At 44.0% G+C, this 19,253-nt stretch overlaps 1 protein-coding gene across 2 annotated transcripts in view; it reads right to left on the minus strand.

Moving 5' to 3' along the window:
* Nucleotides 1–19,253, minus strand: part of ALiX (programmed cell death 6-interacting protein-like protein AliX) — a 51,969-nt gene that overhangs the window by 31,753 nt on the left and 963 nt on the right. For both annotated transcript variants that reach the window (XM_075693539.1, XM_075693538.1), the window contains exons 3-7: nt 18,945–19,008; nt 15,062–15,195; nt 13,320–13,470; nt 11,167–11,276; nt 673–1,012 (exon numbers count right to left, since the gene is read on the minus strand). In XM_075693539.1, coding sequence (XP_075549654.1) covers nt 673–1,012; nt 11,167–11,276; nt 13,320–13,470; nt 15,062–15,195; nt 18,945–19,008 — 799 coding nt within the window. The remainder of the gene's footprint in view (nt 1–672; nt 1,013–11,166; nt 11,277–13,319; nt 13,471–15,061; nt 15,196–18,944; nt 19,009–19,253) is intronic.

Raw genomic sequence — 19,253 nt, forward strand, 5'->3', positions numbered from 1 at the left:
GCATTGTTTTCCAATAGATGGGTGTACATGCATAGCTACTATGCAGAGTTTGTTTCTTTGAACCTTAAAAAGTTGCCCCCAATCCCAAGTTTACAAGGAATTCAAGGAGCACATTTATTTTCAAGGAGTCTTAAGGGCCCTTGAAGCTCCTTTTAAAAATTTAAGGATTTCAAGGAGGTGTACAAAACCTGCAGCAATGAGGTAAAAAAAGCGACATTGACAGCTGTTCACTACCTACGATTTGTAGCTGGTGAAAGCTGAACAGATCTCCCTATTATTGGCACATTCGAGTGATCGCTTTCAGGCACTCTATAGCACTGTTGTGGGGTGGTTTAAATTTGGCTGGTCGAAATTGAACGCTCGGAACACATTCACCTGGTTCGTACAGAGCATTGCGCTCCAGCTCAGAGCACTCATAGGTGCTGTCACCCTCAGGCTGGGAGTGCACCCGAGATCTAACAAAATCTCGATCGCATGGCTACTCCGATTGCTCTGGGAGCAGCTGAACATTCAACTGGGATAGGTTTTTTCTGTCTCCAACCTCAAGACGGATCTGCATCACTGCAAACTGAGTTGGAGCATGGTAAGAACCAGTCGAATGTACCGTATGTTTGATCCTTTCGGATGAGCCCCTTAGTATAAATTGAACACGAACGGTTGCCATCAACATACCTTGGCCGGAAGTGCTGAACTTCTCAGGGACCGGCAGAGGCTTGGCTAGCACGGCTTTGCCAATGGGCGACAGGCTCCTGATGTCAGGCACGCGGGCGTGGTAGATGAAGTCGTTGTCCTTCCTGACATCCTCGTACAAGAGAGAGATCTTCTTGACCTCGTCGCGAAACGAAAATGATGGCCCTGCTTGTGTTTCGGCAGTCTTCATCAGCTCCATGGCATGCTGCAGCCTCGCCAACTCCTCGCCGACATTCTTGTTTGCATGGCACAACAGCGCTTGATGGTACTGCGCTATGGCGCCGAATGCTGCCTGCTTGCTGACCACTATTGGAAGCCATTCCTTGTAGGAGAGTAAGGGTGAATGCATTAAGCCTAGCCACAAGCCCAAAATAAAAGTGCATTAGAAAAGAAGAAAAGTAAAAATGAAGGCCTTAGAGTTAGGATTCTGCAGGTCGAACAAAATACCCTCGTCTTAAAAAAAAGTCATACCACACAAATTATAAGAATGACGAAATGTTCAATGGTGGTTGAACAAGGAGTGCTTAAAGATGGCGCCAACATTTGGCTCTGGCCTGAAGCATCCTCTGTGGACTACTCTTGATAATTTTTTCCCTTTGTTTTTGAACACAGAACATATCTCATAAGCATGCTGATGAACTGATAACTTCAAGTGGGGATGGAGCAGTGCGTTGATACTGAATGGTGCAAATTAGTTTTGCATTTAACCCTTTCAGTGTTAGGTTTTTTCGAAGGTGACGAACCCCCAGAGCAGCGTTTTTTTTTCCCTCAAATATTATAAAATGAACACAATGGTTAATTTTTCGTTGTTCAGAAATGAAAAAAAAAAAAAAAATGACAAGGATAATGGCTACTGCTCTCCTGGTGTAGTCCTCACATTCCTATCTGACAAAAGGAATGTTAAAGGGAATATGGCAGGAAAGAAAAGCGGAAACATACTGGTATTTCAGTGACACTGAAAGGAATATAATTCGAACAGTAGGAAGCCAAGGGGTTTCTTATGGTTCATTTAAACACTAGACACCTTCCTCCACCTTGTAGGCTTCCGTAAACTGATTTGCCACATTCAGTGTGATTCTGCCTCATATTCATAGATGAATCTGATTTGAGTTGTCGATTAACTCAAGCTTGCTCTACATTCTGCTAGCCTCCTGGTGATACAGGAAAGGCATTGGTCCTGGGTTCGATCCCGGGACCAGGATCAATATTTCTTCAACAGTGAAGCTTTCCTTTTGAGAAACCTGTTTACAGTTCCCTTTGTAGCTTTGTGCTACAGTTACGTGGATGGCAATTTTTCCTTTCATTAGCAATTATCAGAAGCAATCGTCAAGTATAAACAATTATGCTGCAACGAAGTACAAAGCAGTGAATACATACTACAGTCAATCCCGGATATATCGAACTCAAAGGGGATTGCAATATTTTTCAAAATATTGATTGTAAATATAAAATATGCCTATCTATAGCTTATCTATAAGCTCTACACATCTCAGACAATTACCCAAGATTGTAAGAAGCAGGAACTTACTGATTTGCTTATCCAAGGCCATGTCGAACGCATAAAAGTCTACTTATTTTCTCATCACGAATGCTGCAAGTCCCTCATGCTGTGGAATGGTCTTCGATATACTAATTGCAAGACTAACTGTAACACCCTACATCACAGAGACGCACAACTGCAGTGCATCTCACACACGTCAAAGAGCATGTTGCACGTCATTACTCAAGAAAGGGTAGAAATGGCTACACACCGTGTTACCATCAGCACATTTGTTACTGCAAATCGCACATGAACAATCGTGATCGTGTGCAAACAAACAAACAATACAAACAATAGAAACAAACAAACAATACAAACAATATGCCATTTAAATGACTGACCATCATATATGGGCAACAAGCAAGCTGGATTGTTTTGTCAGGTTTTGGAACCAACTTCCGGTTGGAAGCAGTTGTCCTCATTTGTAACTGTCCTGAAAAGTCAGCACATCTCTTCTCGTGTGCTGCTCAGCACTCCAACGCCTTGCGGTTGGGGTGTACCTTCATTTTCAGCACTCCCCCCCCCCCCCAACCCTTGCATCAGTTGCTGCCGATACTACACCCATGTTGTTAGTCTCAGAAGTGCCTCTCGGCTAGCAGAACATCAAAGCCCATTCCGCGGACCCGCGAATGGCACAGTGCCGAGTCTTGTGCACCGCTGCTGCAATGGTCTTTCCGCAAAATGCACATGTGGCATGCGGTGGTTTTCTTAAATTCAAACTGTAATGTAAAGAGCCGTCTAAGTGCAGGTTGGGTTTGGAAACGCTCTGGCCACTTGTGTAATCATAATACAACATTTACGGAAAGCTCTTGTCTACAAGACAAACCTGGCAGCAGTGTCTCTAGTTTGGCATTCCATGCCCGGCACCATTCAGAGAGAGTGTCTTCCAGCTTGCTTGTGAAACTCATTTCGGACCGGGTGTTCTGGAAGCAGAGTGGCGATCTGCTTTTGCAGATGACAAACGGCTGCAGTTTGCACATATCAGCCATTTATGTATAGCAAAACTGAGAACACCCTGATCATTTCAGAGCACAGCTCTCAGTGGCCCGTTCCTGCGGCAGTGCCATAACTGAGTGAACAAGCTCAATAGAGAAGGATGAAAGAGAAAAGCGTAGTGTCCCCTGGTGCCGCGCATGACATGTTCTGCGACTATCGTTACGAGATGGTGCCAGAGTGAAGCGCGTCGTCTGTTCACTTCTTTCATCTTTCTATAGTGACTGCTTTTTATCGGACAACAAATGATAAATGTTATCCCTCAATGCGCAATGTGCCCACGTGTATCAGAAGTTTCTCGAATGTTAGTGACAGTTCTACCTGTTGGCTGTTGTCACTGTTTCGTTATGCCTCGTATACAGTCGACTCCCATTATTACGAAGCTCCCGGGGACCGCAAAAAACTTCGAATTAATCGAACTTCTAATTAAGCACAAAACACAAAAAAACAGCACTTTATTTGTGGCGAAATCGAGTATTTTCTCTAAGAAAAATAGTCGGTCATCTTGATTTGCTTCTTCTTGCCGAATCGCACTGCTGAAAGCAAGTTCTGCAGGCTGTAGATGTGGCGGAACGCTTCTTCCGCGTTACCTTCAGCGGCAAAGAAGTGCTCCGCGAGATCAAGGCCCGCAGCTACATCGGCAGCCTTAGGTTGCGGCTCGCCTTCAATGTCATCGTCGCTTTCCTGGGTCGCTTCCTGGGGCCGAATAATCTCTACAATTTCGCTATCCGTCAGCGCACTGCACGTTTCGAGCGCCTTGTCTACGGCGATGTAATCTTCAAAATTGACGTCCCCGAGAGCTACACCAAAATCAGTGCCGTCAAGCTCACTTGTTGACGCTTCCGCCGCTGAAATTTCAGAGGCATCCTCTGAAGAAGCTGCCACAAAACCGCAAGCCCTGAAGCAGTTTGCGATTGTTTCTTGCTTCACACGATCCCATGCTCGCGCCAACATGTGGATGGCACTAAGCAGGCTCACCTCGTACTTTGTGGAGCTATCCATACACAAAATCATGCGCTCGAGGAGGTGCCGCCTGTACAGGACTTTAACATTCTTGATGATGCCTTGGTCCATTGGCTGCAAAACAGCCGTTGTGTTTGCAGGCAAAAATGCGAGGCGTATTGCACTCAAGGCTGGCACATTCACGTGAGCACTGCAGTGATCGACAAGGAACAACACCTTGCGGTCCGAAGCAGCAAACTTGCGGTCCAATTTGCTTATCCAGCTCTTGAAGATTTCGGCCGTCATCCACGCTTTTTTTGTTCGCCTTATAGTCCACAGGCAGCGTCTTCACGCCTTTAAAACATCTCGGCTTCGCGGCTTTCCCGATCACAAGTAACCGACATCGTTCCGTGTCAGTCATGTTTGCCGCGATCAGCACCGACACTCTCTCCTTGCTGCGTTTGCCCCCAGCACAGTCGTCGTCCTTGAATGTCAGGGTCTTCTCTGGTAGAAGCCGATAGAAGAGTGCCGTCTCATCTGCATTGAAGATGTCTTCCGGTCTGTATTCGGCGAGATATTCACGCAGCTTTCCGTCCTTCCACGTGGCGCATGTTTCCTGGTTAACGGACGCCTTTTCACCACACACGCTCTTGAAAACCAGGTCATGGTGATCTTTAAAGCGCGTCAGCCATCCATCTGACGAAACGAAGTCATCGATCCCCAACATTGCTGCAAGCGTTCGGGCTTTCATCGCAACGATGTCTCCGCTGAGAGGAAGTTTGTTGCTCCTGGCCTCCCTAATCCAAACCAGCAGAGCCTTCTCCAACTCTGGGTAAGCGCCGGTGCGCATTCGCTTCCGAGAAGTCTTGAACTTGTCGTTCTCAAATGCATCCATTATTGTGCGCTTGTTCTTGATGTAGTTTGAGAGTGTGTTCGGCTTGATCCCGTACTTCCGCGCTATGTCTTGTTTGTCGGCACCTCCCTTCTCAACTTCCTTCAAAACCTCGACTTTCGTTGCCAGGTCGAGCGTGCGATAAGAGCCACGGTTTGCCATGGCTATAAACTGCGCGACTAGGTACCCTGTGGAACAACCTAGCCTACGAGCTTCCCGCACAAAGGCGCTCGACCAACAAACGCCTCGACATACGCTGTGCACGCTGCAAGACTAATCTCGCACAATCTCGCCACTGCCAGTATGCAGCACTGCGTGTACCTATGGCACCCGCATGGCCTCCGCGATCAGCTCCGGCGGAAGCCGCTTCGCCTCCCGCCAGAGTTGATCGCGGAGGCCACGGCAGCCGTAGCAATGAATAATCGCGCCGCTCCAAGAAGGATGGCGTTGCGGGCGGCTGCGGTGACGATGACACCAACGCGGAGCACGGAACTGTTGCAACACTTGAAAAATTGCACATTCTACCAAAGAATGACGGTCACCTCGAGGATCCCGGCTGAAAATTAACTTCCAATTAAACAATATTACTGGATGAGGACTTCGAATTATCGAGCGATTTCTTCTATAGGATTACATGCAAAACTGACGGGACCAGCACTTCACTTCTAATTAACCGAAAATTCCAATTAAGCGGCTTCGAATTATCGAGAGTCGACTGTAGTGGACGATAGAACACTGGACATTTGTTAATGGAGGTTAACTGGGTTTATTAAGCATGGAGTACACAGGAATGGGTGTGGTTACATGGAGGTACAGAGAGTAGAGTGTTTCAAGATGGAACAGCGGCTGACCAGCAGGAGAGGAGCGGGAGAGCCAGACGCAACTTGATATGTCGTCTGCTCAGTTCATAGAGAAGGAGGGCTGCCGCAACAGTGGGAGCAGAGGTTTCAGAAGGGGCACGTGGCCAGCATGTGCAGGATGGTGGCGCCATCTCTTGAGCCTTCTTGCAACATCCATCCTTTTTTGGTGATAATCTTTCAACCAACGGCAAAATCCTCGAACCTCTTTGGAAGTCTTGTGTTTCTTTGAGGTCTGACGGTGGTGCGGTTTGCCTGATTTGTTGCGTTGGTATTCTCTTCTGGTTGCGTTGTATTGTAGGGCTGTTTGTGTTGGCTTTTATCAGCAGTCACGGAAGGTCCTTGGTCTGATAAATACTCGGTTCCTTCGCAGCACGCTTTCACCAACTTCATATGATCTTTCGTCAATTCTTATAGTTATTGTCCCTTTGACCCATGCTCTGCCTTTCAATGGTCAAACTGTGACACTTTGACCTTCGCTTAGGCTCAGCAAATCCTTGGCTTGTCTGTTGTAGTACTACGTTGCTTTTTGCTTTTTCACCTTTCTTTTCTCGCTCACGTCGACTGCTTTAGGTTGCAATAGCTCCGATGGTGTTGGCAAAGTCGTTCTAGTGCGGCGACTCATGAGTAATCGCGCTGGACTAGTGTTGAGTCCTTGTAGCGGAGTGTTTCTGTAATCAAGAAACGTCATTTGTGTATCTGAGTTGCTGTCTTCTGCTTTCTTGAGCAGCATTTTTGCTGTCTTTACGGCGGATTCAGCCATTCCATTGGAATGCGGGTATCCTGGGCTTGATGTTTTATGTTCGAAGTTCCAGCTTTTCGAAAAGTTGTCGAATTCCTCACCGGTGAATTGTTGTCCATTGTCGTTTATCAGGATTCTTGGTATTCCATGTCTTGCAAAGAGAGACTTTAGTTCGAGTATTACTTGATTGGTGGTCATGATTTCAGTTGGTCCACTTACCAAAAGTTGCTGTAGTAATCCACTGCGATCAAGAAGTTATTTCCGTTCAATTCGAAAATGTTGCATCCAACTCGCTCCCATGGATAGCTTGGTTCTGGGTGAGGAGAGAGAGTTTCTCATTGCTGGGAGTGAGCGTGCTTTCGACACACTTTGCACCCTGCGATGAGGTCTTTTTATTCTGCATTCATTCCTAGCCAAAAGACACATTCACGAGCGCGTCTTAGACAGCTCTCAATCCCAAGATGTGATGAGTGAAGCGTTGCTTTGATTTCACCTCTCAGAGAAATCGGTACGATTAGACGTAATCCCTTGAATATGAGGTTGTCGTCAACTGTAAGCTCATCTCTGTATGTGAAGTACATGCGCGTCTTGGAGTAGTTGAAGCTTATCTCGTGGCCAACCTGACAAGATGTTGGCTTTCAACCTTTGCAGTGATTCATCTCTCTCAGTTGCAGACCAAATCTTTTCCAGGGTTTCCTTTATCACAGGAAGGTAGTGCAAGACTGATGTTTTCAAGTTCTTGTTCACTGCTTTAGTTGACATTGTATCAGCCAAAAGTAATTCTTTGCCTGGTCTGTGCTCGATGACAATGTTGTATCTTTGCGTCTGAAGCATCATGCCTTGTAGTCGTCTTGGAACTTGATCCAATAATTTCTTCAGGATCGCTAGCAGTGGTTTGTGATCGCTGATGATCTTTGTTTCTCTTCCGAATGTGTACAGGTGGAACTTGTTTAGTGTGAAGACGATAGCCAACATTTCCTTTTCAATTTGTGCAGAGCGGCTTTCTGTGGGTGTAAGTGCTCTGCTGGTGAACGAGATTGGCTGCCCGTCTTGAAGAAGAGCTGCACCGAGTCCAAGATCATTTGCATCACACTGAATTTCTAACTGCTTTCTTGAGTCGAAGTAGGCCAGAATTGGAGCTGTTGTCACAGCGTCTTTTGCCTTTTGAAATGCTTCTTCTTGCAGTTTTCCCCAGTGCCATGGTGTATACTTGACAGTGAGTTTTCTCAATGGCTCTAATACACACGAAATTTTCGGCGAGAATCTGGAGACAGTTGATCATTCCGCAGAAGCGTTGTATTCCTTGGACATCGACTGGCTTTGGCACTTGTTCAATTGCCTTGACTTTATTTGGATCAACTTTTAGTCCTTCTTTTGTCAGCACGTGTCCCAGGAAGACAGTTGATGAGGCCCTGAGCTGAGTTTTTTCTTTGTTGAGACGAATTCCAATTTGTTGGCGTTTCTGGAGTAGACTCTAATTTCTTGTCATGATCTTCGACAGCATCTTTTTAATTTTCACCCACTCCATAGACAAGCATGTCATCTGCAACGCAGAGAACTGCGCTAAGTCCTTGAAGTGCCACTTGAAGTCTTTTATGAAAAATTTTGCTGCTTACAGTGAGTCCAAACGGCAGGCGGAGCCATCAATAATGACCTTTCGGTGTTTGAAATGTGGTCATAAAGCTTGAATCATTATCGAGAGAACATTGCCAGTAGCCTTCTTGCAAGTCTAGATTTGAGAAGATTTTTGCTTTGGCAAGATCGGGTAGCACATCATCGAGGATGGGCAATGTGTGACGTTCTCGTTCGAGAGCCTCGTTCAGTGCTTGTGGGTCAATGCATATTCGCATTTCACCATTTTTCTTGGTTGCCCCAACCAATCTGCTCACCCACTGCGTTGGCTCTGCTACATTTTTAACAATACCTCTTTTTTCCAGGCTTGCCAATGTTTGTTCTAATTGCGGTTTAATGCTGACAGGCACTCTGCAACTTGTTATCGCTTTCGGAAGCGTATCTGGCTTAGTCACCAAGTGTACTCTTCTCGGGAGTGTTCCTAGAGTGCCTCCAAAAACATCTGGGTATTTTTCTACTATGTGACGAGTAAAATTTTCTTCTGGAATTTCGTCGATTCCAGCCACAAGGTTATAGTCTATGGTTATCAGACCCATTTTCTCAGCTGTCGATCTTCCGATGAGAGGAGTGAAGTCATCTTTAACCACTATAAATTCCACAGAATGTCTCTGTCCGTTTGCAGTTGTAACATCTTAGTTGCGCCTTGCCTGAACAGTGAACTTTGCTTCCATTCCACGTTCGTAGTGTTGTTGTGCACGATTGTATTTGCTGTTGCTTGACGTTTCTAGCCGGGATGACGTCAACAGCTGCACCGCTGTCCACTTGAAAATTTACTTGTGTTCTGTTCACTCTCACAGACATGTGAACTGAGCTTAGTTTGCGGCTTCGAACTGCCAGTATGTTTTCATCCTCGCTATCTACTGCCAGGCCAGCAATTACCTTGCTGCTTTTACAAACTGCCGTGAAGTGATTTCGTTTTTTGCACTTGCTGCATGTTTGTTTCCAAGCTGGGCATATTTCTCTCTTGCACTCGTGGCTACCACTGCAATACCTGCATTTTGGTACGTTAGATTTTTGTGGTTTTCCTTTCGCGCTTTTCAAGTTGGCATTGGTGCGATGGACGAATTTCTTCACTGCGTGCACTGTATCGCTGCTTGATGGAGTACCCTCTTTAAATGCCTACATTTGAATTTTTGTTGCTTCGTGTGCTCGACACACCTTTTGAACCTTCTCTAGCGTCGGATCTTCTAACTTGACAATGTCTGCATGGGCTTTTTCGTCACAGATACCACAGATGATCTGGTTGCGGATGATTTTTTTCTCATTCGTTTCCGAATCCACAATCGCATGCTTTGAGCTTCAAATCTGTTACGAAGCTGTCGAACTGCTCTTCGTCCCGTTGCATGCAAGTTCGGAAGACGTACTGCAAGTACAGCTCGTTGTGCTTTGGTAAGAAGTGCGCATCGAGAAGGCTGATGACATATGCATAGTTAAATTCTGGGTTTGGTCTTTCCTCAGTCGGTCCCCCGAAGTCCAAAGTGTTGTAGATTTCAAGCTGTGAAGAACCACCGACGGACAAAAGAAGTGCTACTTGCCGGTCAGATGGTGCTCTCGGTGTGCTAGTTGCTTTGAGGGACAGCGTGAAGCTCTGCTTGAAGGCTCGCCATTGTTCCGCAGCATTTCCTCTGGAGTCGAATTTCGCAGGTGCAGGAATCTTCTCCATTGCTGATGCGCTGATGTTAGCACTAGTTCACTTCTGACACCATGTTTCGTTATGTCTCGTATAGTGGACGATAGAACATTGGACTTTTTTTAATGGAGGTTAGCTGGGTTTACTAAGCATGGAGTAGACGAATGGGTGTGGTTACATGGAGGTACAGAAAGTAGACTGTTTCGAGATGGGGCGGCAGCCGACCAGCAGGAGAGGAGCGGGAGAGCCAGATGCAACTTGATATGTCGTCTGCTCAGAGTTTATAGAGGAGGTTTCAGAAGGGGCGCGTGGCCAGCATGTTCAGGATGGTGGCGCCATCTCTTGAGCCTTCTTGCAAGTCACCAAAGCTTCTTGTAAACTGACTGTATGTGCGACAATTGTGTAGTACGTACTTTCTGGAAGCCACGCAGGCACAGCGATTACTCTGAAGCCGACATGCTTGACCCACAGATCAGACTTTCGACGATCGCAGACTCCGCTTGCCGCTATCATTGTGCTTTAGTGTTACTTCTTTTGCAATGCTTCCCTCCGTTTGCAACGTGCTGCATGAGACAGATTGTCCGCGCCAGCCAATAAATTGTGAAATGAAAACAGGTTAGCGCTGCGTTCAAATTTTGTATAGGGAGTATCGTAATTGCCGGAGAATTTTTTCCCTTAATGGCATGTACTACCATTCAGATTCAATCTCTTGTTTGACAGCACCTGCGAAAACAGTACCATTTCAAATTTGTTATTAAATATTTTTGACAACACGAAAAGCGATTGCATCTCCGTTAGGAGAAGCGCACTTGCAAGGGCGGGGTGCGGTGCAGTGTTTAATATACCAAATGTGGTAGTGAATGGGAATTTGATTTACATGTAGTACATCGCTGTACTTTTGCACAGAATTTTCAGAGGGATGTTACAAATGTTAGATATAGGCAATAATTCAATATATCCGGGTTTGATAGATACCTGGGATCGACTGTGTGCAGACTGTCTTTTAACCGACTTGGATGGGCTAGTTCGTTGCTGGCTTGATGTAGCATGGTTATAATGGCGCGTTTTGAGGACAGGACATAGAAAGAATGCACAGAAAACAATTGCTGAAGTCACCGGCGACTGTCCTGCGTGCATTCTTGATGTGTCCTGTCCACAAAACGCCGAGTTATAATCACGTTCCATCAAGAACTTGTCTTGCCCATAAGATTTCTTGTACAGAAAGAAGTAAATAAACAGATGGCTCACCCTGTCCCAAATGCTCTTGAGAGAATCTCTTCCCATTTGCTTTGCTGCATCACCATACAGCTCTTCACATTGCGATGCTACTTTCGCTATGATCATGTCTTTCATTTTATCTGCAAGAACACAAACCACAATAAATCTGTGAAATCTATTTGTTCTCACACTCCTACAAGTTACATAAGTGTTAGCAACCTTATCTGTAAAGAAATTAGATAGGCCCACATCAGCCGTCATCTCCTGCTGGAGGTGACAGCAGGAGATGCCAACTCAAAACTCCTTTCTGCAAGAAGTTATACGAATCTTGTGGCAGTCTTTAAATAAAGGAAGTGACAAATTATCATTCACCTACCTCGCGTTTCTGCACACTTTTCTTAAAGCTCACATAATTATGTTATTGCATCATCTACTGCACATCTGCATTGTTTGGCAACATTTCCTGCATAAGTTGAGAAAGTTCAAACAAAATTTACTACAGTTATGCTACCACTGGCCAATGTCTACAAACACTGATGCAACATGAAATTTATACATTACTGCGTCTGCATTAGCATACCACTCTAGCAGCAGAGGGCCCAGATTACCTTAAAGGGGTACTGACCCAACTCAATATAACTGGTAGGCTCCATTGCTGCTAGCTCATAGGCATCATATGTAAAATATCAACAGCAGCTTAGAACGCATTTTAATGTAATATTGAAGTTCGTGGGAGCAACAAACTGGAGAGTGCAGCACCTATTGACACAGTCACCAATGTAAGTCTTACATGAAAACAATGTTACGTCGAGAGTTTTGCTGTCTGATTTCGGTGACATGCGACATCATTGTCTCATCTCGCCGTTCGGAAGATGTTTCAGCACTACTGGCATTGGGTGCCTTGCACTGACCACACATGAAGCTTACCTGCATTTTCGTGCCTTCTACGGATTACCAGGTTACCGTATTTACTCGAATCTAACGCACACTTTTTTCCCGATAAAACAGGTCCAAGAATAGCCTACGCGTTAGGATCAAGTACAAGCCTAAATCTGCATTACCATATCGCCATCGGCATTTCAAGATGGCCGCCACGCATGCACTTCGAGCCTAGCTGCCATAGCATTCTCCATGTGCTGTAGTATGTGTACTTGGTTAGTGCATCTGTCCTCCCGGTCTTCCTGTTTTCTGCATTTGCTCAATCAGCATGGAAGTGCCGACTGCAAAGACATGCCGAGTTCATCACGATGCCGCAATTAAAAGGAAAGTGATCATGTGCGTGGAGACGGGACGGAAATGGGGCCGCATCACAGGCGTTCGGAGTTCCAGAAACATGCGTACGGGACTGGTGCAAACAGGAGAAGCTTTCTACTCCGGCGGCTGCTACGTACAGCGCGGCTCCGTGGCCCCTATACTGAAAGCGATCTGCGATGGAGACAAGAGTCTATGCATCTAGGCGCCACATAGTCTCACAAACTCCATGAAGTGCAGCCATACCAGAACAACTGCTCCTTCACTGACCACTCCTACACACATCCTCTATGTTTCTTTTTTAACTGTTTGCTGTTAGCGTTCTGTGTTACCCACTCCTGCTGAAAGCCTGGCACTCAGGCTGGCAGTACTTTTCAAATAAACAAATAAATAAATGTGATAGAATGAAAGCTTCACAGAAGGACCTGTGGTGCGAAATGGGTGAGCCCCCCCGCCTCAATTCTTGGCACACTGGTGCCATCGTCCCTCACCGACCGGCCAATTGACCACTTTTACTTTGGCGATATCACGTGTAGGACGCTGCTGGCATCACAAAGTGCAAATGAAAAAGGGACTGGAAAAGCCTGGAGAGGAGCACGGGATTGTTTTTTGAATTTGTGGCTTCCCACCGACATATATCACTGCCATGTTCACGTAAGATGATCGTTATAGGTATTCTGTACACAATGCATAGATTTACTTAAAACGTCAAAATTTTAGAGATGGTTTAGGGGCCCTCTAATGAAAGCACAAGGAAGATGTGATCACTACGACACTCATGCTAGGAATGCAACATTTTGGGGATTGGGACTTCACCTTGGCTATTCTCTGGTTGGCCTCTCCCCTGTGTGCTAGCACAACAAAAGGAATACGAACGAAGAAATTTCTAGGGAAGAAATTTCAGGATGAAAGTGCTTCAGCAGGACACATACCGGCACTTGCCTTGCGAAAAAAACTCTCCTGTGCTTGGGCCAACATCAATGCCTGCAGGGCAGACACTGTGTCAGCTTCAAGGTCAGGGGTTAAGTCATGATGCACATTGGGTGCAGAGTGCTTCATCTGTTGGAAAATTCCGCTGGCTTGCTGCAAAAACAAATGACAGAAGATTGATTGATTAATTGCATTTAACATTTCAAAGCAACAAAGAGCCATCAGAAGTTGTGGTGGAAGGCTCTAAATTAATGTCTATATATATATATATATATATATATATATATATATATATATATATATATATATATATATATATATATATATATATATATATATAGAGAGAGAGAGAGAGAGAGAGAGAGAGAGAACAAGGACAGAAAGGTCAAGGAGGTCAACTAGGCAAGCACCCGGTTTGCTATCCTACACTGGAAGTGGGGAATGTCTGAAACACGGGATTCTCTAATGTTCTTGCTCTGAAAGCTTTTATAGGAGGGTTTTTGCATTCCATCTCCTGCGAAATGTGGTTGTTACCACCAGAAACTGAACCTGTGACTCCATGCTCAACAGCAGCTTCATGCCACAGTCACTGAGGTGAGTATCACAGAGGGAAATTCCCCAAAACCCAATGCTTTCAATTTATAAAAACCACCTTGGCTCCTTTAAGTGTAGTTTCGATATCTTGACCTCCTGGCGTAGTTCAGCACACAAACAGTTTTGCATTCCACCGTCTTCAAAACATGCAAGTCTTGAGAGCGGGCTAGCTGGTTGGTATTCTATAACTAGTAAACTTGAAGCACAAAGTAAAACAGGGATCACTAAAGCTTAATTCAAAGTTAGTGCTTCTCCATATCCATCCTGTCATCCTTGTACTTCCCTTGCACTTCAAGTTTATGAGTACCTAAAAATGCGGCCAGAGTGCTTTGGAATCAAACCCGAAACCTTGTGTTAAGCAGCAGGGCACCATGGCCAATGAATCACTGCGGCAGGGCAACATTATTCCTGTACTGTGTGTTACATACTTGCAGCTAATAGACAGGTTTTAAATTTGCCTCCTCTTGCCTCAATCACAAACTTTAGTCACAAAATATCTCTAATGTTAATACTCAAGCTCAACTTTGAACAACCCACCAATACCAGTGAAGAGAGGTCTCTATGCAAATCATGACCCCAAATACACCAATGCATTCAAATATGTGTAGAACTTGGTTCAGAACAGCCACAAGTACAGATGGTTGACAGGTTGTTGCTTGCCTATAATTATATAGGGTGGGGGGTGGGGAAGACAGAGCATTTGGAATAAAGGTTGCTTTTCAATATAACAAAATATCATTATAAGGAAGTGCCGATTTTACTGACTTTGTTATATCAAAATTTAACTGTATGTACATTGTCATAATTAAAATTTCTTTCCCTTGTTCTTTAAGGATGCCTCTACTACCAGTTAAACTCTAACAAAGTACCCACTCTATTGAGAAGCTATATGCTTCGGAATTTCAGATCTTGTCTTCCGTAATTTGCTTGCATCTTCAGTATGCATCTTGCATTTTGTCAGGTTGTATACGAGTGTGGTGTTTCCAACATCGGGACAATGAGCACCTTGTAACTGAAGAAATCAACTTAAATTCAATGCAAACATCATTGAGAAAAAACAATATTTTTGTCTTTCAAAAGTAAAGTGCAATTATGGACACTTGTAACATCCCCCAGTGACTGAAAAACACAAAACCAATGAGGCACTTACCTGAAAGTACTTTGCACAAGTCTTTAGTCCTTCGTCGTCACTAATGTCAGCACCCATTCCCGCAGCGATCTGGGATTGCATCGCAGCAATGTTGAACAGGATGCAAAGCTTTTCATAGCTAAGAGAAGAGAGTGCTGGTGATGCAGTGGAAAGAACAAAACAAACATCATGAGACATCAAACTGAAACAAGTGCTCCGAGACGACTGCAGCACCCCTGTTTCCCCCTCGCTTTTTCTTCTAAATAAATACAGGAAAACACCGACCTATGCAGGAATAACGGAATAGTCAACAATGTAGGAATATGGCACTTGACAGGACAGTGAAAACATGGTACATAATTAAACGTGAGCATTTTCTTTCTTTTTTAAAGGATCACTAAAGGGCAAATGATAAGTCAAGTTCTAATGCATCAATATTATCATGAGCAGAGCCTTAGTAATCGAGAAATTGAGGTAAATGCAAGACACGATTAGAAGCTCCCCCGAAGCATTCAAGTAGCTGCTCAATGACGAAGGCACTCCTCATTTAAATTCTGTCATTAGTACTCAACCTCTTGTTATAAAAACATCATTGTATTGCATTATAACGCAAAAGAAAATGCTACTTCTCCAGTTCTATTTGATTTTAAAAAAAAAGAACTCACTGAGGTTTTGTTTGACAACAACGCGGGTGGTCGAAAGGTTCATTTTCGTTTGACTCTGCATCGCCCGCGCTTTCACATTTTAGTAGTTTCGTCATCGCATAGTACTGTGCTGGTTTTGCTGGCTCACGAAACTTGCATAAACTGCAAGTAGCAGAGAATTCCACTTCCATGTAATGTTGCGGGATGCCTGAACGGCTTACACCACTTGACCAAAAGCAGCTGTAGCAGCGAATCCATCGCTCTGTCTTGGCTCAGTTTGTCCATGGCTGCACATTTGCCTTTTGTGCAAAAAGCCATCCCGCTGTCTGTCGGGTGATGTGTTGATCACCGATGGCGGCAAAGGGCAGTGATGGTGTATGCAATGTCACCAACCCCGGTTGGGTGGCGGGAGGTTTTAATTGCGATAAAGCTATTCGGAGCCATCAAATGCAACTTTCTCATATACTAAGTCTTTTCTTGGCACGAAACAAATGTTAAGAGGTTTCTGGAATGGTATTTAAGGAGTCCATGTTGACTTAGCATTTGCCTTTAATGCCCCTTTATTGAACTGCGCATTATATCTAAAGACAAAATTTTTTTTTCAGACTACTTCATACACACAATATTTTATGTAAATTTTCTGCCGACTGCATTGCTCACATAGAGGGACACCAGCGCATTTAGGAGACATTCACATGACAATTTACTTGTTTACCGATAATGTACAGTCAGCAAAATGCGTTTCGACCACCCATTGTATCTTTTTATTAGCTCATAGTCATTTCATTGTTTATAAGGGATGCACAGAATGAATGGTTGCGGTGCATTCAGGAGTACGAAATGATAGATATATGTATTTGATACCAAGTTGATGTACTAACATACAGGGTACCCCAGCTATCATGCATTAGGTTTCTAAAAAAGGTAAGGCCTTCTATGCAGGTGAAGCGAACTGTATGTTGGGTCAGTTCAAATTCAGCATTTTATATTTTTATTAATTAGTTTGTAATGACTTGCTAATAGGTTTTCAAGTGCTCGAAAACGGCAATTTCAACTGTTTGCAGCACACTTTCTCTCTTGTGCGGCTCATTTTTCTGTGTTTAAAGGGGCACTGAAGGCAACTACTAAGTTGGCGTGGGCTGTTTACATACCACTCAAGAAACATTGCAATGCTTGTGTCATGCCAAGACAAGACTTAGTTTACGAGAAAATTGCATCTGAAGAGTGTGAATACTTTTTAAAAAATTCAAATTTCCCGCCATCCAACCGGGGGAGTGGTGACGTTGCATACACCATCACCACCCTTTGCTGCCGTCGGTGAGTAATACAGCGCCCGACAGACAGTGGTACCGAGCCAAGAGTGATCGGTGGATTCGCCACTGCAGCTGCCTTTTGGTCAAGTGTCACGGACCGTTCGCGCATCCCGCGGCATAACATGGAAGTTGAATTCCCTGCTACTTGCAGTTTGTATGAGTTTCGTGAGCCAGCATAACCAGTGCAGCACTACGCAATCAGGAAAGTAATGAAACGTGAAATCATGGGTGGCGCAGGGTCGAGCGAAAACGAAACGTTTTAACCAACCTCGTAGTTGTCAACGGTAATTTCGACGAGTTTTTTCTAAAAATGAAATAGAACTGGACAAGTAGCATTTTATTTCATCTTATTATACAATGCAAGGTTGTTCTTTGCAACGAGTAGTTGAGTACTAGTTACAGAATTTAACTGAGGAGTGCTTTCCCCATTGGGCAAGTGCTTGAATGTCATGGGGGAATCTAATCATGTCTTGCATTTACCTCGATTTCTCGATCAGTAAGGCTCTGTTCGCGATAATACTGACACCTTAGAGATTCTCGAGCACTAATCTATCACTTAAGCTTGACTTAGTTTTTGCCTTTAGTGTCCCTTTAAAAGCCCACAAAAGATGAAAAGTGCTGACCTGGTTAACCCCACGCATGCCACAGCAGTGCCGCTCTCAAACACTGGGATGAATGATTTAATTCAGCCTATTTAATGGACCATTTTAGTCATAAATATAAAACAGCGAATTTCTTTGGAGTTGGCTGCTACATTCATGCTTAAGTTTTCACTGGGCCTCGCACAGGAAACCGACAGCTTATGCTGCCACAAACAGATCATAGTTCAGGTGTGAGGCTTGCTGCTAGCAGGAATTTTATGCCCATATGCAGATGAACACCTTGTCAAAGTGATGCAACTGCTAAGTCTCGCATGGTGCACACTTAATTCTTTTGTAGAGTGTTTGAGACTCGCAGTGTTGCGGCACACAAGAGAGAAGCTCAGTCAGTTTTATTTTACTTTTTCTATTCCACTGGCTTTTTCTTCAAACACAGAAAAAGAGCCACAAAGGATAGCATGTTGCAAACAATTGTAATTTATTTTCGAATGTGTTCTAATGTCTATCTATGTAGGTGTACCTGCTGTAAGTATATTTGAAAAGTTAATTATAACAAAGCAATTAACTAACAAAAAATATTGAACTCACGTTGCTGACAAAAAACACATCACCATTATCAAGGGCCCTTTACAGGGCATTGCATAAGGGAGGAAGGGGACGAACAATAAATAAAAAGAAATACATGTCGTAGAATGAATGCAGTTAGATAGAGCAGCCAACATCTTCCAGACAATTGAATACGATGCTAATACAACAAAGAACCAATCTTCTATTGTTAAAATTTCGCATAGCAATAGCAGTATTGTGAAAAAAGCGAGCAGAAACAACCATTAGAAAAGAAAGGGGGGAGCAAAATTAAGAAAAAGAAATCCTGCTGGTTATATCAGCATAGGAGGCCTCACTCTTATTTTGGTGTATAATAAATCGGACACCATATGGATGTGGTGATGAACATTGCCAAGCAGAAACAACTGAACTAGAGTGATGCTTGAAGATTACAGTAGATTCATGCAAATAAAACACTTATAAGGAAAGTTCTAGACACTGTAATGCTGAAAGCTTTGCCGCCTGTCAAAATGTGCTTAGGTGACAGGAAATCATAAGTAGCCTAATGGATTCATTATTGTATCGCTGTCATGCAGGCACTTTCAATCCCCATTTGGCTTGGTTTGAAATGGAGCTTATTTTTGATGCTATCAAAACATGACACTTCAGCAAGTACTGCAGGATTGAAGTCAAGCATGCTTGAGATGTGCAATTGGACTCAGTTCGATATGACTCAAGTGCACTTGGAAGTGCCCAACTAGCAGGGGGATTATGAATGTAGTTTCCCAAATATGTTTCTTACTTAAGCTGGCTGTTCCACTAAAGAATCCACCCTTGTCAAATGCATCCTTCCATTTGAATGGTATCTGAAATGTTATAAAAGACACAGGTAAATTTCATCATTCTAAATATTTATTAGCCTATTCACCAACATGATGGTGTTATTGCACTTTCATATTGTCTCTGGATTTGTATCACAACTAAGAAAAAAAAAATATTAACTACGTACTCTCAGTTATGCTTAAGTTAATTGCGACATGTCCCTTACTCATCACCATTTACATAAGCACTTCTCGAAAACAAGTAAAACTGCTGGTAGTTCGCACTTCAG

Source organism: Dermacentor variabilis, chromosome 5 (assembly GCF_050947875.1).
Source record: "Dermacentor variabilis isolate Ectoservices chromosome 5, ASM5094787v1, whole genome shotgun sequence".
Taxonomy (NCBI): domain Eukaryota; kingdom Metazoa; phylum Arthropoda; class Arachnida; order Ixodida; family Ixodidae; genus Dermacentor; species Dermacentor variabilis.